The 24,098-nt window shown below is 33.7% G+C and overlaps 3 protein-coding genes across 3 annotated transcripts; 1 reads left to right on the forward strand and 2 right to left on the reverse strand.

Moving 5' to 3' along the window:
- Positions 1–532: 532 nt before the first annotated feature.
- Positions 533–1,282, reverse strand: LOC137930637 (uncharacterized). The gene has a single exon (XM_068773954.1). The coding sequence runs from the start codon at positions 1,280–1,282 to the stop codon at positions 575–577; it is 708 nt and encodes a 235-aa protein (XP_068630055.1). The 3' UTR covers positions 533–574.
- Positions 1,283–9,402: 8,120 nt separating this feature from the next.
- LOC137930313 (solute carrier family 25 member 35-like) lies at positions 9,403–19,484 on the forward strand. The gene is made up of 6 exons (XM_068773543.1): positions 9,403–9,473; positions 12,677–12,933; positions 13,612–13,814; positions 15,933–16,056; positions 16,679–16,821; positions 19,291–19,484. Exons 1-6 carry the CDS (start codon positions 9,471–9,473, stop codon positions 19,482–19,484), a joined length of 924 nt encoding a protein of 307 aa, XP_068629644.1. The 5' UTR covers positions 9,403–9,470.
- Positions 19,485–20,569: 1,085 nt separating this feature from the next.
- Positions 20,570–23,803, reverse strand: LOC137930314 (uncharacterized). The gene is made up of 4 exons (XM_068773544.1): positions 23,557–23,803; positions 22,366–23,055; positions 22,168–22,277; positions 20,570–22,099 (listed from the first exon to the last, which is right to left on the reverse strand). The coding sequence occupies exons 1-4, from the start codon at positions 23,801–23,803 to the stop codon at positions 20,570–20,572; spliced, it is 2,577 nt and encodes an 858-aa protein (XP_068629645.1).
- Positions 23,804–24,098: the final 295 nt, after the last annotated feature.

Raw genomic sequence — 24,098 nt, forward strand, 5'->3', positions numbered from 1 at the left:
TGAGTAGGATATTGTATTAATAATTACAGTGCGAGTTGTAATATTATAAAGCCTTATTATTACTGTAATAGGTTTCAAGTATATCTTGACAATATTTAGTAAAGACTATAACTATATTATATTCACATTCACAACCTATTGACTTAATTAATTACAATTCCGTTACTCAAAATGTACTCTCGAATGTTGAATATCATTTATAATCTGTATATAATTTCTATATGTAGAAATTTTTAAATTTACATATTTTTTTGCTGTCAAATGGACTTGTAGTCGATCAAAATTTATAACGCTTGTTTTACTGTTAATAATATTAGATACATCCACTTAACACTTTAGTTATACACGGAAAGGTAAGCTGAATTTGCAGAATTAAATAAAAAACAATAGTATATAAACCACTTTTATTGAGAGGAAAAACACGTCACACGAAAACTTTGAGCAATAGAATATATCTTTAATATTAACACTTAAATATTTTTAACGATAACTCTTCACACGTAGGTATAATTTACAAAGTATAAGTCCCGTTTTCTTGCTTCGCGTCTGTATAATACACTAGTGCTGTCTTAAGCTAGAACCAACTGTTTTCCTTTTTCATTCTATCCCTATGCCGTCCTTTCATGTCGAGGCTTTGAAAAATTTCAGAAAGTTTATTTATTTTTTGCGCAGGACTTCGTGGAAGTTCTTGTAATTTGAACGCTTTCTCATCGTCGAAGCAAATCGCAATTTTCTCTCTCTCCCTCATGCATAAAAGTTTTCCAGTTTCGGGCATTGTGCCTAGTTTGGCGACATGCATTGCCGCCCTTTTGAATCTTGATTTTGGTGACATCTTTGTCTGATCGTCCAAATCGCCGGATCCCAACGTGTCCCTTGTTAGGCTTTCCTTTCTCGTTGCGTTCAAATATATCGGTTCCAGAACATCGTATGTATTCTCTCTTAGAAGCCGGTGTTTCCTTTCTAAACAACCTGATGATTCCTTTCTTCTTAATCCGTGAATGCTTAGCGGAGTTAAGGGCTTTAAAACTTCTTGAAGTTTCATCGCTTGATTCTCTAAAGTATTGTCTGAATTTATATCAAAGACAATGACTTTAGTTTGTTGTTTTGGCCTAATAGCAGGCAGAGGTCGAAAAGGGGACGTTGTTGTTTTTAACGGGAGATCGGTGTCTAGCATCCTGTTTTGTGCGGTTCTGTTCTTTCTTGATTTGTGTTTGCGCGGCGCATAGATGGTGGTGAGTGCGCGCGCCTTGTGCGGCTCGAGAGTGGCGAGTGGAGGCGGCATGGCGCGGGCGGAGGCTCGCGCGTCCGCGGCGCGGCTGCCGGCGACCTTGGGCGGCGTGGTCACCCCTCCTCCACTCCCGATCTAATCGAACAGCTCACGCGCGATAATGGACAACTCCACGCAGACCGTATCGACGCGTCACGGTGTCACAAAAGATGGATAACACGTTGCGGAACTCAATCCAATGAGTGACGTATCATTTTTCTAAAAAAAAATAATCTTTTATTTCGGCCAGTGATAAAAGAAATTTTAAAACTTTTTGCTGTCACACGAATTTTCTAAAAAAACGTAGATAATCTAACAAAAAAGGTGTATATTTATTATTAAAACTTTTTGTTTAATTTCAAGGAATACCCTCTACAGGTGGCCACAGGAGATTTATAAAGTTCGCACGAATTATTCCATATACTACATATGTGTATACTCGATATCACCATTAACGATCATGGGATAGTAATCAAAATAATTGCGCTTACGAAGGATACGCATATATGTACTTCACAGAATAATACAAAATGAATCATGATTCTATTACATTGAAAATCCTTCTTTAAGTACCATTAAATTTAAATATCCATCAAAATGTTATATGTTGTAGTCAGGTGACACTCAGAAATAATACGGAAATCGATCCGTAAACTTAGTTATTTCTGAAAGTGGTAAAAAGGAAATCGACTAGAGAAATTTTATTAACATTTTCCTGACTAATATAATGTGAGAAGTCAACAGTTAAGTTTCATTTTTTATTAACTTAAGGTCACAACGTTATGATCCGTTTGACCTTTTGAATACTAACAACGATAAACAAGTTGTTAATGAAGTGGTAGCGAGCATACCGATAGCGCGAAGAACAGATGATCAGCGAAGAAAAGATGACCACTTAGGCCATGAGGTTTTGGAGTTGATGCCATGAACCGGCAAGTGCAGCCAAAGGCGTCCAACCACAAGGGTACAGACGACGTTGGTAAGATTGGTGTAAGACGCTGAGTGCAAGCCACTTCCAACCAGATCTTATTGGCAATCTATAGGGGCTTATGTAGCCGGCAGCAGGCTATGACTGACCAATGTAAAACTACTTACTAAACAGTAGTAAGAACTGTGTAGTAACTTAGATTTTAAATCTTCAACTTTGTAATCTATCCGATAACATAATGCAGCGGTCCACGCCGAGGTTTCTAAGGGAGCCTTCGTGCTTTGCTGCCTATAAAAGAGATTTAGGTTAAGCACTATCTGCACTCTGCTTCTTCGAATCTGCAAGAACTGCAATTGCCATATTGTATTGCCTAATAAATAGCCAGGAGAAATCCCAGCTGAAGCACCCTTGAACGATCTTTTAAAATATTATCTAATAATAAAAATTGTTTATTTCACATGAGTGACAAGGAGAGAGAGGCAAAGATATTGTACGACGAACGACGTGTACGTTGTCAATCGATCGCAATGACCTTTGTTTTAAAGTTATTTGTCGCCGAAGCCCGCAGGTCATATCTATATATCTATTTATGTTCTAATTTTAACATGATTAAACAGTACTGTACAATACTTTGTAAGTGCCAATAAACCTTGAATAAAAATTGTATGTAATTAGTGTTATTCCTCGAATATTTCGAAATAAGTAATGATATTTATAATTAATCATAACTTTACAAAGAAAGATATATGTGTTTTAAATTAAAACATTGTTATTCAACACAAAACTACATAGTATAAAATTTTGTATATATTTTTAAAAAATACGATATATTTAGAAGGCAGAAGATTGATAATCGAATCAAAGATAGGGAGATACATAGATGGAGGAAAGCAATCGACATAGCCCAACAGATTAGCTAGTTAAAATAACGAGCGGACCACATAATGTGCAGATCATCTGGCCACTTGAGTTTGGAGTGGTGATCACGAACCGGCAAGTGCAGTTTCGGACGTCCAGCCACAAGGTAGACAGATGAGTTAGACAAAGTCTTCGAAAGATTGGATACGGACCTTTTCATACTGGTCTTAATGTAAATCCATGGGGAGATTTATATAAGTCTCCCCTAGGTCTTACGACTGAAACGAGATTAATTATTATTTTTATCACTCATATATTTCGTATAAATCTAAGATTGATGTTTATAGAACGTATTAAGAGGAAGATACGCTCAGAATCTTCGTATCCAATATGTCAAACAAAACAGCCATATGTCTATGTAGGAACATATAAATGACCTAGTCTAATACCACTGCTTGCTTACAATACGTCATATCTCAGACGTTATGACACACAACGAGCTCAAATTAGACAATTATTTGGATTTGTCCTTTTTAAAGCATTTAGTAAATATATATAAAGCTTTACCTGTTTCGTTGTTCAAAAATGATACAATTTCCTTTCAGAGGAGAGAGAAATATAAGTGTATAGGTTCTCATTACACTAGAACATTCCACCTTCAACGCATAAATAACACACAGACAGTAGGCAACGTAATAAAGCGTTCATCGTCGTTATAAACATCATTTTAGTCGTAAGACGTTCACTGTCAGTCATGCCTTACCCGATAAATTTTCAAAAGATCCGGTAGAAAGTGGCCAGTATTTAGCGTCTCCGACTTTCCACCGACAATCAAAGTCATCTGATTCGTGGTGTCCATTCCAGAACTTACTATGACGGTTATTCTCGCTGGAAATTCTGAACTTATAAAACGTAAATGTAACAATTTTTAAAAGGTCTTAAAAGGCATGCTTCAATTTTTTTTTTATAAAAAGATACAAAAGTTTTGCTAAATCACCTAAAAGAACTTGTAACTTAATTTATTAAACAACAACGTGAACAATTAGAATTTTTTCAGTTCAATAATAAAGTTTCAATAAGTATTAACAATTCTTTTCAACAAATCATATGAAATGACACATTATGATCGCAACAATGAAGGTTACGATTGCATTATGAATGAGGAAAACATGCATGGGAAAGCACAACTCGCATTATACTACGTCGCAGAATCTACGAGAGCGTGGAATATTTCTTTTAATACGTCACACAAATGTATTACTACTATTATAATGTTAACTAAAACATTTTTATTTGGTTTCGGAGGGGAAATCTTCCGAATGTTAAAGATGCTCTTCTTCCGAGGGGAGGACAAGGTTACGAGGGATTCCTACCCTCTAAAATGCCCCTCCGATGATCCTCCTCTGCGTTATGCAGGGGACTGCGGTATCTCCCGGTCAAGGATCGCCACGCGATCTTCCCTTGCGCCGTGCTATTTTAGATTTCCCGTCCCGGGGTATGATTCACGCTACCCCAGAAACCCTCGTGGTGCCATCACGATGGTTCGAGACCAAATAGACTCTTATTTTTTTGTTTTGACCAAGAACCTTATTATATAAAATAATAGTGATTCCGCGAAATGAATACGCGAATTTCCAATCATTAGTCATAGTACTTAATGACCAAGTTTACCTATACTACTCTTGTTTGACCTTTCTTTATTTCTTATCATAACGTCAAGGATATTCTTTATTCTAAAGAAGGTCATAAGAAATTAAAATAGCTCTCCGAAAAGGTTATATCCGTACTGAAATCACTAAATTTCTATACGTATTTCAGACAACAATGTTTGTTAAACTTTTAAACATCTGTATATTTATTAGTCACATATATTCATCATCATCTTGTGGTATCATCTATTGATGGACATAGTCCTTCCCCACAGTTTACAAGTGGTCAGCACTGTACGGTTTAGAATGTAATGTTGCTAGCCCTAAGGCTTTTACAGCTTCGTCTGACCCGAGTCCACGCAGCGGAAGGCTCCGTGAACTATATGAAAAAGTATAGCATTTATGTTTCAGAGCCTATGTATGACACTCCGACGAGGGTGGAAGCGGTGAAGATGATGCTTACCTGATACCTAATGTTCAATGTTGCAAGTGGTCAGTATTCAGCGTATTATTTAACCTAAACAAAATCGTCTGTCCATATTATAAATGAACTCCCTGTACTGTTTTAGCAGCTTGATTTATTTATGGTTTTACTTTTTAATACACATCGACACTAATAATAAAATAAATGAAATAAGCAAAGTTTTAAGTCTTATATCAAACTACGATTTATGATGACTTTTGTATTTAACCTTTGGATGGACTTGATAATTATATATAAAAGAGCAAGCGTTTATCAAGCGATATAAGTAATTGGAAATGAGGATATATACAAATAAAGGATTACTTGTAATAAATATGTCATGAAATAATCCGGTGATATATAGTCTGGAGCAGTGGTAACCTAGCGGTAGAGGACTCAGACTTGCAATAATAGGTCTTGGGTTCGATTCCCGGAATATAGTCAAGATTGTCATTGCTCACTAACAAGTATCCTGAGGATAGGCAGCAGCGGCCTCTGTGTCTTATAATACCATACTACGATCACTAATCCGCCCACCAGGCTTGGTGAATATGACATATTCCCCCATAGGTATCTATAGGGAAGCCTATAGGCTGACCACGAAGACGAAACAAACACTCAATATGATAATACATAAGTAATAATCCAAATGCGTTGATTTTCAGTGTAAATTACAATTATATTATTAAATTTCAGTTATTCTTTTTATAATTTTTTAATCTCAGGCAGACCAAGTTCACGACATTCAGTCTAGAAATAAACCACGAGATTCTTTATATACAATAATGCCACAAACTTACATTAATTTTTATGTTTATTTATGGATAATTATTTATACAAATTTTAGGGACATTCTAGAAAAAAAATATACGTGTACAATATTACAAATATTATTTGAATTTCTGACATGAAATTAATAGCTGTTTTTATTAAAAGAAGAGAATAAAAACATAGTATTAATTACCTATAATAGTCTTGTTCAAACTGGTAAAGTACTACAAATATCGATTAAATGACTGTCTAGTGGACTCTATGGAGTATTCATCGAATGAATCGCATAAAAAGGTTTATCGACCGACCTTGAACTTGATATTCAAAAAAGGTAATTCAACTTAAGGAAATCTAGGCCTTACCCTAGAACAGCTAATGCCATAAATACATTAACTTTATTGGAAGTAAGTTATAGTTCAAGTTCAAGTGAAGTGAGAATTTTTAATTTAATTTAAAAAATCTTTTCGTAAATAAAATTGTGGCGGTAAGATTACGTAACCCTGTTTATTTTCTATATATTTCTATTGATTGTTTTATTTTTAAAATACATTACTTAAGCAGTATTATATTTTAAATCATGGTATATATGCAATACTTTGTGTATTGCATATAGGTTATACTTATGCAGTAATATAGATGTAAATATATATTTATCAAATATAAAATACAAAGGGCTGTAGTGCGTTCTTGTAAATAATACAGTGAATAAAATCAAGACAAATTTACACAAAACCGTTAGGATTGATTGATTGATTTTATCACTTGCTCTTTAATTGGGAACGAATTTTTTAATCCGGGAGGATGTCGGTTTCCTAAAATATTATTTATGACCAGTGACGATGCAATGGTAAAAAAAACGAATAGGTGACCTACGATCGCTAGCTTAAAGCAGGGGTTAGCAACCCGCGTCCCGCTGACTGCTTGCGACCCTTTTAAAATGTTTATGCGGCCCACCCAGCATTTCGAAAATTGAATCTATTTTATTGACTATCTCCCAACAATATATTATTATAAAATTTATTATAATAAAGTGGTAGTATATATTAAACCGTGGTTGCACAGACTTATTAAGAGGGGCCACTCGGGCAAATCATGAACTGATGGCGGGCCGTCCGCCAGAAGTATAGGTAATTAATTTTTTTTGGTTTTATTCTAGAATAGAATTCAATATTTTTCGAATGTACGAGAGTATTATTTTTGCTGTCGGCGGGCCACAAGTAATCGACCGGCGGGCTGCATGTGGCCCGCGGGCCGCGGTCTGTGCATCCATGTATTAAACCAAAATAATTTGTTTGTAACGAGTTATCCGCACAACGAGGTCAAACATGCAATAATTTTTAAGTGTAATAATTATAGCAAATTATTATTTGTCGGTTAATATTTATTATAATTAAAGTTTTGTACTTAATTAATTAGTATTACTTTATTCGCGGCTCGCAAAACGATATTAAAATTTAAATTGGCCTCTTGATTAAAAAGGTTGCTAATCCCTGGTTAAAAGCATTGGGTTGCAGCCCATTTTTACTACTGACAATTCGTACAAATATTAACTTTTAATAAGTTATAATAAAAATACCGATTACGTAAAGATAATTCACAGAAACTTGCCTAAAAAGGTAATTTCTGCCAAATTGTAAATGACTAATACTATATGCAGTGGATCCTTACCAAGTCTTCTTTCGTGTTTCAGTTACTTTTTTAAATAAGTTTATTTAAATATCAGAGCGCGTATGCATATTGTAAATTACAACTAACCTGGTTTACTACTTTTTTTCTATATAAATGAAATGTCTGTCCTTCGCACATAACCTCGTCGTTATCATCTAATGTTTTGGAACGCATTGAAAATAAGTCGAGTGAAATGAATTTAATTTCTGAATAATTGTAAATGATTTTAATGATGGGATTAGTACATGAATAAAGAACGATAGCAGATCCTTCATATTCATCAGCCGATATAGCCATAGATCGCTATGATGATCTTTCGATTCTACATCGTATTAAATGTTGTTGATGCACACTCAGGAAGCTTATCATTGCCATTGACTCATTCTATAACTATATATAAAAAGAGACTGTTGTTTCATGCCAGTTCTTCTTAATAGAACTGCGTTCCTGTGATTGACGATTCGAATTTGCTTGCTTGCAATAGCCTATTTGAATAAAGAATATGTGAGCTGCTATTCGTTTATTTATATATATATATATATATATATATATCTTTATTCTTTCGCTCCTAGCTGCGCTGCATATAAGTGCAATATGAATTTATTCTTAGTAATTTTTAACTATATTTGTTGTTTGTATAGTTCGTATGTCGTAGTAGTCATTCGACGTAATTGTGCAGGCTTTAAATGTTTTTTTTTTTGGAGAGATCATCAAGTATTTTATGTCGATAAAGATTACATATTAAATGTTGCCATTAACTACGATTTATAATGTACAGATACACATAAAACTCGAGTGTTTTTATATAAGAAAAATTTCCGGTTCCGATCGATGTCAAAACACCTTGCCAAAACACGTTGTCTCTGACAAATGGATGATAGTATGCAAGAGCTATAAATATTTAATTTTCAATTTATCTATTAAAGAACTATTTTTGATAAGGGAAAAATATAACTTGCTGTTTTTTTACTGACAAACATACTTCACTTATCTAATTTTGTGAATAGGATGCCTGGTTTTAAGAGAAAAAATTCGGATGATAACATATGAAAAATAATTATTGCTTACTACCTTTCCTTGCAGACTTTGTACTGTCAGAAGTAATTGGCTTGTCGCATAGCAATACAAAATATAAATCAATGTTACACATTTCACAGTAAAGACTTTGTTAATTGGAAATAGTTTTAAAATTTTTAAAGCTTTTACTGACAAATGAGCTACACATTCACTCCTTCAAAGCCTTTAATTATAACCAATCAATCTGCATTTAAGAGCTTTCACCTATATACTGGACTCTGAACCATATCTCTACTAGAACCACAAGGCTAGAATTAGCTTATAATTTAGAAGGAATATTTTTATCACGGAGAGGTGGTCAGCTGAAAATGGATTTTACGGAATTACTTTTTTACTTTAAAGACTCCATTTAGAATAGAAGGTACAACGAACTTTAGAATTCCGAAGTGTTTAGAATCTAAGGTCACACATGACAAGACCACCAACCACAGCGCAAAACATATTATGGCATTTTTATATCATGTGTCATAAACCGATAAAATTTATATCAACATTACATTCATTGAAAATAAAATATTTTTATTACGTATTATTGAATAGATAAAATGAATAGAGTATTCTCGAATAAACTTGTTCTTTAAAATACGTAACTCCAATGTCAAGATAGGTATACAGTATAGATCTACATTTATTGTTCATTATATCGCGGCCAGTAAGCGGTTTGTTACAGTAGCATAGATGTGAAATTACATTTTTGTTAAATGTTTAAATTATTGTTTTTGTTTTAAATAAAATAGATAAAAATAGTTCGGCTTTTAATTTTTAAGTGTTATTAAATTTTATGTGATCATGGTAAGTAGAATTTTATAGGTTAAATTCATGAATTAGAATATCATAATTTTTAAACAGTTTTATTTGACACATGAAGAAATACCGCGAAAAAGATAAGACAGATAATAAAAACGTGTGTGAATTAAGAATACGTTTTGATAAATTTTCATATCATTTAAGGTTTTAGATAATACAAATAGTTATTACATTTAAAATGTTATTTATTAACTGTCATGATACTTCAAACTAAAAGTTATGTTTACAAATATTTATAGTTACATTTAAAGATTAATTTGTGCGAATATTTTTTAATAAATAAATTTTATTCACATTTAAGGAATTTTATAAGGAATCCTTCAGAAGTTTCAAAGAATTATTGACAAAATTAACATATACCAGGCAAAAACGTGCTAACAAAGTTAAACAATTTCACTTTGTTTGCTTATATAAGATCTAAATTAGTTTACCTTGTTCATATTCTGATTAGCGCTTCACGGCCATATTTTCATGGCTATATTATTTGTCTTATAAATGTACAATACAATAGTTGTAATGCCGCAGATTTTTAAAAGAATGATTTTCTACGCTTTATTAGATACATCATTTGGCTGCCAAATTTCGTTCTATATTTCACAGATGATCCAAAAATAACTTATTTATAGCTTAAATGATTATATTTAGTAAGATTCAAGAAGCCAAAATAGACTTAATGATATTATTATACAATTAATAAAATAAATACCTTTGTAATTACTTAATTTGAGTTTAAATCTGAAATTTATAATAATATCTGTGCAGAAGATGTCAGCTTTGCCCTGCAACGTCAAAACGTGAAAGCAGTATAAGCGTTTTAATAAAAACATTATATTGTAAAATTAATATAACAAATAATATTTTTCGAGAATAAATGTAATTATTGAAACGTATTCAGTACACCGAAAAGCTTTTAAAAAATAAATAAATAAGAAAAAGGATACAATGGTTTTTTAAACGACAATGAATATAAGACTCAAATATAGTTTTGCTAAATAAGTGTATTCATATAAATATGTAGGAAAAACTTAATACTCACAAAGCACGAATGTCTTGATAAGTATTTTTATTTAATTAATAATTTCTGAGAACATACAGTCTTCAGTTTTAATTGAACAGTGATAAAAACTGCGGAATGTGACTTGGAGTGTTAATAAGTTAATGAAGGCTTCTAATGTACAGACACGGGAGTAAATTAGTGAGTTTCTTTGCTACATATTATTTACCAAAACAATGTATTCAAAACATTGTTCTTATCTAAACAACATCTATAACTTTTCTATATTATATAACAAATGGTAGAGAACGTCTATAGGTAATTAAGTCCTCCACTATACGAGCTATATAAAGAATAAATAAATAAATAAAAAACGTAATTATTGCTCAAAACATCGAAGAATGTCACATACATATAGAAGAGTTCTTTAACCGCCACATTTTACCGTACAATGCTTAGTGTTACATAGCAGTATTTTTATAGAAACAAATTGGTATTTCAAATTGTTATCAAATTTCAAATAAGGAAATCTAACGGTTATTCATAATAAATCACAGAATGCGAAAAGCCCGCGAATTGCTCTTCTGTATTGTTATCGTAATATTTATATGTTATCTTTATAAGTTGTAAAATAAAACAAATAAAGAGGCCTCCAAAAAGTGCACAAAGCACAACTTGCATTGGCCCCGACCCCACTTAAAGTATTCCGCTTTTATAACTTCAATAAGCCGAAATAGAGAAGCATACCATATGTCTAAAGATAATGGGGAGAAACATGTCAAGGATAAACACAAAAGATAAAAAGAGAAACGGCCGACCTTCGTATTAGAGCCAAATAGATTATGCAGAATAAATCTACTTAAACGCAGACGACTAAGACATATACACTTGTATAATACATAACTTTGAAACTTCAAAAGCCATATCAATTTGTATCTGCTTATATGCAAGCAATTGATATTCAACAGCTACAGAACTACTCCCGCTAATAACGCCCGGAGGTAAGAAGAAAGAGTGTGTACCCGAGTCACATAGTCGCGCCACATGTAAATGACACACAAGAATGTGCAGAACTAGTAGTGGGAGTAATTTAAAATATAGCTCAAGGATCTCCAATCGAGTCCTGTGACCGACGAAACTGTAACAGCCCCATAAGACTAATAACGCCTACATCTAACAGAATCTAGAGAGACATCATGTTCATCTTCGTATTCAGAATGCAAAGCATTAATAAATATTTAATGGCAACGTTGTCAAACAAAGAAGTTTGATCCGCGCTCTATGAGAATCTCTTTGTGCGAGCGTACATGCTTTCAAAGGACACGAACCGGGAACGTTTTTAGTGTTCTTATTGAAGCGCAAAGTATGCATATAATTAAACCAATAGCCGCGAATGCTACGAAAAACGAGGACTTTCGCGTCACCCGCCGCCGCCGCAGACATTCAAGTAATAAGTTGCTGTATATCTTGCCTTTTTTCTAAATTCAGAAATCTACTACAATTGTCAAAGAGCAGCAGAGAGAAGTGCGATAAAGCGTGTCACATAAGGAATACTGAGTCAAGCAAAGTGGAATTTCTCGAGTGTATGGTAGACGAAATGACAAAAGATTGTTTACGAAATGAATAGACGAAATTAAATTAACAATAGTTCAAATTGAATAACGGTAACAAAAATATGAGAGAATGGTAAAAACTAGAGAGGAGGCCTATGCTAAAAGACATACACAGATGAGAGATTTTTAATAATGTATAGTTATTATTACTGAAAATAAATCAGAACATATATATATTGGAATTTTAAATGGTATAAATGCAACTGTCTGGTTACGTCTTCATAATGGATTTAGATTTTGACTGGTTTTGCCTCAATTGCTTTTAACCGAACAATGGTACGTTGTTATATATAAAGACGTGAAGATGAAGACAAGAAGTAGGATTTGGGTTCTCTAGGAGATCGAATCGGGAATGGTGAACAGATAAGCAATAAGCAATTTGAACTGGCAGCGCGTAGACCATATAGCTCGCAGAACAGGTGGCCACAAAGACATGGCTCTAGAATGAGAATCACAGGCAAGCGCAGAGTAGGATATCATCCACCCGCAAGCCTACAGGCGACCTCGTATAGTGCGGCAAGCAGACACTTCCAACCAGTCCTATTGTAAATCAGATGATGATAGATGACTTTCTATTTCAGAGAGGAGGTCAGGAACAGATGGACTTCGTGATCGGTGGTCTAGCAGGCGCGGGTGCAACGGTATTCACGAATCCCATGGACGTGTTGAAGACCAGATATCAATTGCAAGGAGAACTACGAGCTAAAAGCGAAACGACGACTCGCTACCGAGGGATATTCCACGCGATATATGTCATAGCTAGAAACGACAGTATACTAGCTCTGCAAAAAGGTCTGGCACCAGCTTTGCTTCTAGGATTCTCATTGAATTCAGTTAGGTTAGTATAAAGCATTGCCATTACATAATATTATACTCATGAAATTAGTGAAAGTAAGGTAAATTAGTGAAAGAACCTTGACCAATAAAATTAGAAAGTTCTTTTCACAGTGACCAGTAGAGGTAATCCTCTCAGAAAGAACGATACGTCCGCTGATCTATTATAATTGGTCAAGGGGTTAAGATTAGTAATAAAGTTGTGTGTTCTTAATGTGAATAGACTTTAGTTTAAGACAACAGCCTTAATTCTGGTAATTTTGCATGTGATGTTCTTAACGGCCCGAGCCGAAGTTCCCAAGGGAGCCTAGAATTTACGTAAACGAATTTGAGGCAAAACGCCTTCCATGCTTTGGAGTCTCAAGTCTGCGGTATTTGTAAATTAAAAAAAAATATTTTACTTTCTAAAACATCGTAGTTAATTTCAACACGGGGTTCTTCCAGTTTTATGTTTGAAAACCCTATCTCTACACCAATTATGATCACGTATAAATACAATTCACTCTTTTGATTTTCTTTAAATAATATTTAAATCTATGTGGAAAGACGATTTTTTAAAAAGGTTCTTATGCAACAACATATTGCTTTACTTGCAACTTTAGATAGTGGGAACGCTTTCACCGTTATTTTTTACTACATAAAATATTACCAAAAGCCCTATTATATGTGCGTTCATTTTTAGATTAGGCATTTATCACATAGCAGACGTCCAGGGTATGACGAAGAATAAAGATGGCGATATCAGCGTCGCCAAGACGTTGTTCTGGTCGGGAGCAAGCGGCGTGGTTAGTGGAGTGAGTTCAAACCCTGCAACCGTGGTTAAGACCAGAATGCAAGCGGCTGCCAACCCAAGCATCGCTGTCGGTCGGCAACACCGTTACAATGGTAAATATATCGTAAATTAGTTCGATAGGTCCAATTATTTATACACAACATATATATATATATATATATATATATATATATATATATATATATATATATATGTTTTATATATATATATATGTGTTGATCAGGTTATATGTTTAAAAGCTTCAAAGGGGAACATATAGCTCATATGTCAACAAAAACCTTTAAAGCTTTTACTTTCATTTACAATCACTCTTTATAAAGTATTCACTGAGAAATATATTGCAATGCGACAGGCCTGTCTAGTCTGTGTTCATCTATTCTGAAGTTAATTTTTAATGTTAAAAGTTAATCTAATACACAGGTTGATTGGATATTGATGGCATTGAAAAAAAAAGATACAAAGCTAAAGATATGAAAATATGTAAGGTGACCACTCTAAAATATGTTACACTATTTTTGTTCTATTGGAATGAGTCGGCAAATAACTTGTGGCAGTGCAAAATTTGGAGGAACAGATAGTAAACAATACTTAATTTTAGTATACATATTTTACTGTACTATCATTACATTGTTGATTATTTATGAAAGTGTTAATTTTGGATAGGGTTTACCATGTATTAAATGACAGCAAACGAATATACCTATGTAGGTCATTCTTCATACACTCTCTCACCTTGAAACATGATATAGTATGTCTCATTAACCTAATGAATATATTATCTATGGCGCTTTTATGTCGAAACAAAACACATACATCTGTCTTGTAAATTCGGGCAATGTGTTGCTACGTAGCATATTTCAGTTTTTCTTAATTTACATAAATGTTCTATTAGATCTTGTATCTCAACACTAGATGGCGTAACAAGTTGATCGAATCACAGTATCGAGATGTTATATTCATAAATTAACTCCTTGTCTGATTTTAACATTCAATACGCTACAACTCCTGTTTTTAGTGAGCGGCCGCCCGCTCCCTAACCGTGAACAGCGTGGGCGGACCGTGGTTGGATCCGGATCCCTCTTCGGCTCGCCTGTGGTCCACACGGCTGTCCCAACCCGCAAGCACACTCCTTTTTTGCACAGCTTTTAGTTTCTAGTTTTTAAATTTAGTTCACGGACCCTTCCGCAACTGAACTCGGTACCAATGAAGCTGTAAAAGCCTTAGGGCTAACAGCATTAACATCTTCAGAAACAATACAATACAAATACATTCAATAATTTTTAATTATACGGTGAACTTACCGTTCGGTTTTATTTCGGTGTAGACAAAATGGATTGAATTGCAGCTGGATTGAACCAGCGACCTTTGGATGTTGATATGATACAATAGATCTAATGTCCAATATATCAATTTAAAATTATAGATGTGTGACCAGTATTTTACTTACTTCGTTATGTATCAATAATATATATTGTTACGTACTGTGGATTCTGACTCGAGATGAAACACCAAAAACCAAAGGTTTACAAGGAGTCCTTCATTCACAAATCAGATGGTCACCCTTCTTTAACACAAATTATACTTTCGCTTAGTCCAAACTACGCTTTCAAATCGCTCAAGAAATCACTGTTCAAATAACTTACCAAATAGTCACTTTGTATCACTGATTGTAGATGTTAATCTTATAACTCCAAAAACAACATTTATCTGTCGACATGGGGAGTACACCTATTTATACTACGAAAAAGGTTCTACTAAATTCGCGATAGTAATCGGTTAGAATTTCCGAGAACCGTACACAAAAATCTATAAATTACTTCAAGGTCACGCGTGCTTACGGCACTTCTTGATCCTAAGGTCCCGTGTTTATTGTTTAGAGGGTTCTGCAACTCGTGCTTTGTAAAAATATTAATAAACACTATATCTAACAGTGGGTATTAATCAACATATTATTAAAATTCATCGTATCGACAGACCCATGCACTGAGGTTTTTTACTTTGACAGTAATAATAACGATACACAAGGGTTTATTATACAAAATGCACTCATTAAAGTTTTACACGCCACGCACACTCTCAAAGGTAAATAAGAAGGTTCAAGTGGCAGCTACACACATATACAAATGTATTTCACGCAAAAATACATATATGTTGCTTATTTCTGCGGTTAGTGTGTTAATCTTATGTATAACACTTTTTGCACTCTTTAGGAATGATTGACGGTTTCATATCCATCTATAAAACTGAGGGTATAAGAGGCTTCTTCGCTGGAGTGAACGCAACGTGCGCAAGACTGGGACTCGGAAGCGCAGCACAACTCACTTCATATTCCGCGTAAGTATATGTATTTATTATTAAATCAATTATTAATGTAGATATAATTTCAATATAGTAATCTAAATAATAAAGAAATCGTCTACTGAGATATCCCCCCATAGTACCGGCTTTACCCAATCCTCCTTTTCAATACAAGCTATTCTTTTTTGGAACGCGTTACCCTTCGATATTAGGATGATCAGGAATGGTTGCGCATTTATAGCCAAAGTTCGAGAGCTGTTACCATATCAATGTATCTCCGCAACGCCCAAACGGTTAACCAGCAGAAAAAGCCTTCAAAGTTAAGTTCGCGGTTATACAAAATTGTATAAAAAGTTTGTAATTAAATATATAAAAGCATAAAGCCTCGAGATACAACAGCTCGTTGAGCGACTCTTTGGTTACCTGCGAGGCCCGAAGTAAGAGATCGCGTTTCTTGATTATAAGTCATCAGTGGTCATAGCACACATTACTTGTGTGAGTGAGTACATTTTACTATTACACCATTGATAGAATTGAGCCTCTAGTGCAGTTGATAACGACAATCGTATTAAATTTTAATTTTGAATTTATAATTATTTAATATGAAGATTTAATAGATTTTCATGATGTCTACAATATTAACTTACTATATCAACAGTGCCAAAGAAGTGTTACTATCGTATGGCATATGCGAAGAGTCTCCGGTGGGACTTTCCTTCTTTGCCAGTGCCCTCAGCGGCATCATGGTCGCCCTAGCCGTCTGTCCGTTCGACGTCATATCTGTCCGCCTTTACAACCAGGGTATGATCCTGTTACTAACTCATCCGCTTTATTTATTCAAATCAATATTGAGTCGTTATTTTCGCACGTCTATTTAAATGTATTTTCCGTAGATAAATTAGTACCTTTTGAATTATCAAGGCGATCACATTATCAACGAACGACGCACAAGTATTTTAACCAAGTTGAAAAAGGCACCAAAATACAAATAATTCATCGATCTTTTACGTAATTACCGTAGACTTTGTAGATCTCGTAAAGGTTATTACATACTATACAGACAATACTTATGACAGACTACTTTTTTTTTAATTCGAACAAGAGTAAGAGGTAAGCGGCAATAAAAGAAGTGTGTAAATCAAAATTAAGGGATTTTCAACCTCAACTGTCTCGTTTAGTCCATGTTTTATTAGGAACTCTGTGATTTTAACATAAATAGTGTTGAAATTACCTTAATACATCTAAGATATATTTAAGTTTGCTTATTATTTATTTTATTTATTTAATCATTTTTATTACACTTGGCGAAATTAGTTACATTATGCATTCTTTTGCACTATACTAACGTAATCTAAAAGAACGATAAAAACATAACCTTAAATTCATGTCAGATAAACACAACAAAGAGTTTTTTTTTTCGTATAAATTTTGTATTATTTTGTTATAAGCGTCAATTAAATATCTAAAGTGGGTCTCTAAAATAAAACCATTGGTTCAAAATTTTGGTTATTAAATTTTAAGCTCCATTTTGCAGAAATAACTAATCAAGAGATATTCATATTTCTTTGGTGTTCACATTTGTTGATGACAACGCCACAAATTGCTTACGATTTTTTTTTTTAATTTTTGATTCACTATTACTGGTACATAGATTAATCAGTGCCTTTATTTCTATATGTTTTCTATATAAACATATAAATATTAATAATTTAAAATCTGATGTAACAAAGCGTTGAACTGTTACAGAATGAAAGCGAAACTCTTAGAATTGGGCTACTGCCAAAATTCTCCCGCGATGCTCGCGTTCACAGCGAGTCTTGGGTGCGGAGTGTTGAGTGTTCTTATCGAAACGCCACTGGACGTAGTCAATACGCGCCTTTATAACCAGGGTAATTTGTCAGTGTCACGCTTTGGGTTGAGGTTGGAGGGAACTAAGTACTATTTCACTTTTATTAACTAATTTCGTATATTTTTCAAAATTTTGTTTAATCCCATTGTTAAAACCTTAAGTATAAAAAATTTTTGTCGTTATGTTACATCAATTAAATATTACATTACATAGGTATTTTTGCATACGTATAAAAGAAAATACATTTAAGAAAAATATAGTATCAGTGTTGTACAGTTGGCTTGCATTATTTATTAATATAAAAGCACAAGTATTCTACATATTAAAGTTTTAAATGCTTTCTCTACACTACACAAATTTAATAACCTTATATATCACCTCTTTAATCATCACCAAAATTAATTGATTTATGTGATAAGATTCAAAACGCTCTAACATTTTTTTTACTTTCCTAATCATTTGAGTGTTCATATTTATGTATAAATATAACTGTTCAAATGCCATGATTTATTAACACATTTTTAATGCATAACCTCAAATTGTATTTGTGCATTTAAAATTTCATTTTTTTTCTACTTATTTAGGCCGCGAATCAATTTTTTAAGGGCAGCAAAGTAGATATAGATAATCATATTGTGAAAATGCTTGATTTTCAATTTTTAAAAAGTTATATGTACCTTATAGTTAATAAGTAATACAATCTGACGCGACAAAATTTTTCATACGTCTTTTTAATTTAAAAATCAAATAGATACAGATATAACTTCTAATATTTAATTATTGTAGTATAAAATGCTAACTAATGCATAAAATATGACAATTTCTATCACAAAAAAGGTCCAAATTATTTTAAATGTGTTTACAACAACTGCCATTGAATAATGAACAGAAATTTAAAATTACTTTGTTGCATATGCTGAAGTCATTCACTATCACGCGATGACTATTAGTTTTTATGTTAATAAAATATTTTATGATTTATTTTTAATGTTTCTACAATTCAATGTCAAAGTAATGTAGGAATACTAAACTCTTTTCTAGAACATTCTCTCTTTAACACGTTCACTGCGGGCCCAATTTTGAAGAACTTTCAGCTGGTACGGCTGAGGTCGAATCAGCCTCAAGCTGAACTCCCTAGTAGTGCGGTTGAGGCTGTTTCTGCCTCGTGTTCATCAATATTTTTTTACAATATTGAGTCAATGCTTCGCAGACATAAAGAAAACTATATTTGTCTTTGTTATACCTCATACGGTTGAGTGTAAACAGCCGCCGCACTAGAGAGAAAACACGAATTTTACGCGCCGCACCAGTGCAAAGTCTACCATGAGGCTGAATCGACCTCAAGCCGCAGTGAACGTGTTAATGAAATAAGATTTTTTATTTAAAACTTCTTTACAAATAGAACATTGTTTGTATCACAGGTCCAGCGTCAAAAGGTGAAGTGCTCTACAACGGCATGGTTGATTGCCTCAGAAAAATCTACAGCAGCGAAGGTCTTCATGGATTTTACAAGGGCCTTATCCCATTCTATTTAAGGATAGCACCGCATACGACAATATCTCTTGTCATATGGGACATGTTGAATATTTTTTTTGACAGAAATAAACAGAGATGACAATCGTCTTTATTTTTCCCTGCTAGTATTAAATAATTGTCACGTATATTACATTTATAAATTGCAACAATGACATTGAATTACCGATACAGAGGGTAAAGTTGTAAATGAACGATATATTTATAAAAAACTTCTTTGAAACAGCAATAACGAGGAAAACTTTTGTAGATCACATAGTATACTGCTCGTCTGCAGAAAAAATATTTTATAAGGAATTAGAAACAGAATTTCACTTGCGTAACGCAGATGGTGGCGAGAAATGAATCTCCCAATCAACATCGGAAGATGTACAACTTGATTCCGCTTCTATATCGGAACATGAGCAGCTGTCCAAGACTTCATTTTTTTGTATGTGATTACTTAAGTGATCACCACACGAATCAAGTAATCCAATAGCTTGCTTATAAGCTTTCGAACATATGCTCTCACAAGTTTTAGGATCATTATCAGAAAAGATATCATTTATAACTCTCCTAATAATTCTACGTTTAATTCTTTCTTTCTTTTTATTTTTACTATCGTTATTTGAATCTGCAATTTTATATATTAAAGGTGAGTATTGATCAGTACTTTCTTCGCATCCACCAGGCGTCCCTTGCATCTCAATTTTGTACTCCCCATCTTTTTTGCATATTATTAATGTGGGTTTATGTTCTATCCGTTTTTTAATCTTTCTCGTATATTTCACTTCCTCTATAATTGACTTCGACCGTTTCGCTTTATTAAGCAACTTCAAAAGGCGTTTCGAAATTGCACCTGGCTTCCAACCCTTCGATACCTGTTTCAAAAATCATTCTTAAATACCAAATTTAACTTCAAAAAATTGATGAGAAATAAAGAAAACTTACTTTATTATAGTCATGTTTATAAAAAATCTGTGGTAAAAATGAAAAAAAAAAATAAAACGAAATAAATATTTATTTTATTCTTACAGTTAAATAACGTTACCAAATTTTACGAACCAAACAACTGACTACATTCATGTACATTATTGATAAAACGCAACAATCTCAAACAAGATAGACAAATGGACTGCAATACAATAATAAACGCATTTTAACCTATACCAAAGGATTGTTCCCCAGCTACCCATGTCTAGCTGCTAAAGCTTTTAACCTCTTCCTTTGCTCCTGTTTCATAATTTCAGAGTTTATGAAGGAACGTAAACAAGGGACATGGAAAGAGCTCAAACTTATACCTCGTTTTAATAAATCTTCCATTCTCTCTTTTGGTCTTTTGTTTATAAACTTTTTAAGCCGGAAATACGTCTTGTTTCCTTCTTCATCAACAGCCTCGATGCCCTTATCCGATGGCTTAGCATGCATACATTTTCGTTCACTTATAGTGGTTCCTGTCAGCGTACGTGTTTTCTGGGCTCTCAACTTTTTTCGTCTCTTTCCTGTTAAGCCGGAAGGAGGAAATCCAGGAATTGTAATCTTCTCGCCACGTGCTATTAATTCTTGTAATTTTTTGATTAACAATTTTTTGTCACTCCCATGTCCCGTTATGCCCATTTTGGTTAATAACAACGGACTTATATCACCAAAACAACTCCAGGAAGATTTATCATCAGGTTTAACAGTTTTAGGAGATTTACCGGACATTACCGACTTCCCGTAGATAATTCTACCCTTTTTATCATCACTTCTCATAAGACCTTTTGACTTAGGATAAAAATGCCACTTACCCTGAACATCTATAAAACCATCTACACCAACAACAATCCATTTTCCATTCATGGCTTGGAATTTTCCGGTTTCTGCATCTACTGTTTCCCCGTTTGGTCCTATAAAGGTGTTGGGAGCCCATCGTCCATCAGGTGCAATATATCCATCAATATTTATTTCTAACCATTTATGATCAGGACTCCAAAATCCACCTAAATCACTACATTCTTGCTTTCCGTCCGGGCCTTTGAAGAATCTAGGCACGGGATTACCATATCGATCAATTAATTTAACTCGGAAATCTAAATATGTATATTGCGATGCTGAATCATTTTTAAACACTTTTTTAACTTTAGTTTTGGGATCAAAATAGGCATTCGGTGGGGTAAATTCGACGACCCATTCATCAGAATCAGTGTCAGAATTAAACGAAGATGAAACCTCCGAGCATGAACAAGAAACATTAAAATTGGTTTTATCGGGTCCTGGTTCTGCAGGGTAGCAAGGGCATGAAGGGTCTTCAGCATCAGGCAATATCCCAAGAGCCTGTTGATACGTCTTTAAGCAAATCTCATTACACATGTCTTTAAAGGCACTCTGAATGAAAAGGCGTTGAGCTCTCTCAAGACGTCTCTGTTGCCGTTCCTTCTTCTTTTGCCTGGCGCGATTTTCTTCCTCTGTCCTTCCAATAGTATAAGTCATTACTGGTTTATCCTCATATGGGTGTTGGTTTACATTTCTTGGTTTTGCGTATTGTTTCATCGTTTCCATAGTAACAGTATATTCTCCATTCTGCTTAAATACTACTAGTAACGGTCTCTTTAATGGACGTTTCTTCTTACCAGTGTCTTTCTTTCTCTTTTTAGCAGCTTCGTCTGGATTTTTAGCTATTCTCAATAATCTATATACAAACTTATGGATAGCTCCAGGTTTCCATTGAGGGTCGAACTACAAAAAAAAGTAAAATAAAACAAAAAAAATCATCTCATTCAAAAACAAAGTATATGTAAAACTACCTTGAGGCCAGGTACATTGTCAGCAGTCCACAGCCAACCCATACGTTTTGGCACTGGATTTAATGTTCCCGTGCATGGCATTGCGCAGTAACAGTGTCCAATTTGGGGAGCTGTATAAAATAACGTTTATTAATATATTTTTTTCTAATTGTTTTCTGGTTTTCATACGACAGTGATTATAATACATAAAATACGTACGTATACCTTTGTAGCCATAATTGAATTTGAATCTGGCGTCTTTTGCCTTCTTTGCTTTTTTTCTGTCCTTTTCGGAATCACTTTTTTTTTCTGGGTTTGATCTTTTTTCAGACGATGTACCAGATTTAGAGCCGGTTCTTAAACTTTTCGGACCTATAGACTCATCCCTCTTTTTGATATCACTTCCCGACGTGATTAGCTTTAATTTACTTTTGTCCATCAATTTGTGGAACATAGGGCAGGGAATAGGTAATTCATGCTTTGGTTTTTTAGGAAAATCTTCTCCCACTTTCTCAAAGCCCCCACAAACGTTACAATATGTTGTCTTTTTGCTATAACCAAAAGTACATTCACATGTACAAAAACAAGGATCTTTGCCAAATTTCATTTTTGCTCTTACCTCTCCAACAACTTCTTCGACCTCTTCTGTTTTAACACAGCACTCATCGTACATACTTCCTAATTCGAGTAACGTCTGTTTTTCAGGTTTTATACGTACCGGTCTATGTATCCTGTTCTCACATCTCACCTTTTTACATTCAGCGACATTAAGTTCTGCATCTTCACTAAATGGGCAGATGCTCTCTGTGCTTGTACTGTCAGTGCCCTCTTTACCAGAGCCTTGTTCTTTATCAGTTTTGCTTACAGTTGTTTTGTCTTTGTTAAGAGCTGGTGCTACTGTGAAATAGCCTACGTAATAAACTTGATTTCTAAATGGACCAATACAATCGCCATAAATGTAGTTTAACATATTAAAACGTTTTGAATTATGTATTGCAGAGGCTGATTTAGATTTCTTTAGAGCTATCTTTTTATTTTTATTTAACTCTGTAGAACTTTTAACTAAGCTGCTCCATATGCTTCTGTTGAAATCTTCGTCGCTTTGTTTCCTTTCGTATTTTTCATCCGACTCTTCTGGCGGCGGCGTAGCAACGTTTTCAATATATTCGTTGTTGTTTGTAGATGTGCTAAACAAAGTTTTACCGCCGGTAGATTTTTTAAATCTAGTTTTATTATTTCTTTTGCCAATAACTTTACATTCTTTACATTTACAAATTAGACATTTTAATGATGGAGTCTTATTTAAAATAGTACTTTTTTTAATCGAATATTGATTTTTTACAATATTTAATGTTATAGTGATCTTAAAGTTAGCAATTTTCTGCTTTGCTACGTCAGAATGTATGGTACAATCTCTAGTAGTTTTTATTGGTGGAATATCATCTTGATCCAGATCTATAGTTCTGATCTGTTCAATGTACTGTGGTTCCCAAAATAATTTTTTAGAACCGAACTCTTTGGAGGATTTAAGTTTTTTACCCAGAGTAATTACCATTGGATGTTTTCGCATCTTTTTGACTAAACGTTTAGCACCACATGGGATGAGTATTGAGCTTACAGCATTCGATTTCGGTTTCAAGGTCTTTTGGGAGCTCATGCTTCTAACCGTTGATTTTCTCATTAACTTAGTCCGAATATTTGAAATTGGTTTCTTTACCAATCTAGGATCGTTTAATCTTAAAGCAAATATATCACTGAACGTGCACATAATCCGAAACTCATCACATTTTATATGACTTACAAATTCTTCAATGTTGATATCCATCAAAAAAATTGAATCCGAAGAAGACATTATGAAAATTATTTTTTAAGCACTTTTATGTAAAATTAGAAGAAAATTTTATTTTCATACTTGTAATTTGAAAATTTCCCAAAAAGTAATAACGTCATAG

This window comes from Battus philenor, unplaced genomic scaffold (genome assembly GCF_028537555.1).
Source record: "Battus philenor isolate CCGP_79_NKW_IND1 unplaced genomic scaffold, ilBatPhil1.0.hap1 SCAF_6, whole genome shotgun sequence".
NCBI lineage: Eukaryota > Metazoa > Arthropoda > Insecta > Lepidoptera > Papilionidae > Battus > Battus philenor.

Bases quoted from the DNA above. Each gene is read 5' to 3' on its own strand.
- LOC137930637 (XM_068773954.1), bottom strand. From the start codon at position 1,282: ATGCCGCCTCCACTCGCCACTCTCGAGCCGCACAAGGCGCGCGCACTC.
- LOC137930313 (XM_068773543.1), top strand. The intron at 12,934-13,611 runs GTTAGTATAAAG...GTTCATTTTTAG, and splicing joins TTCTCATTGAATTCAGTTAG to ATTAGGCATTTATCACATAG. The intron at 13,815-15,932 runs GTAAATATATCG...TGCACTCTTTAG, and splicing joins TCGGCAACACCGTTACAATG to GAATGATTGACGGTTTCATA.
- LOC137930314 (XM_068773544.1), bottom strand. From the start codon at position 23,803: ATGAGCTCCCAAAAGACCTTGAAACCGAAATCGAATGCTGTAAGCTCA. The intron at 23,056-23,556 runs GTACCATACATT...TTTATTACGTAG, and splicing joins AATAAAAACTACTAGAGATT to GCTATTTCACAGTAGCACCA. The intron at 22,278-22,365 runs GTACGTATTTTA...TATTTTATACAG, and splicing joins TTATGGCTACAAAGGTATAC to CTCCCCAAATTGGACACTGT.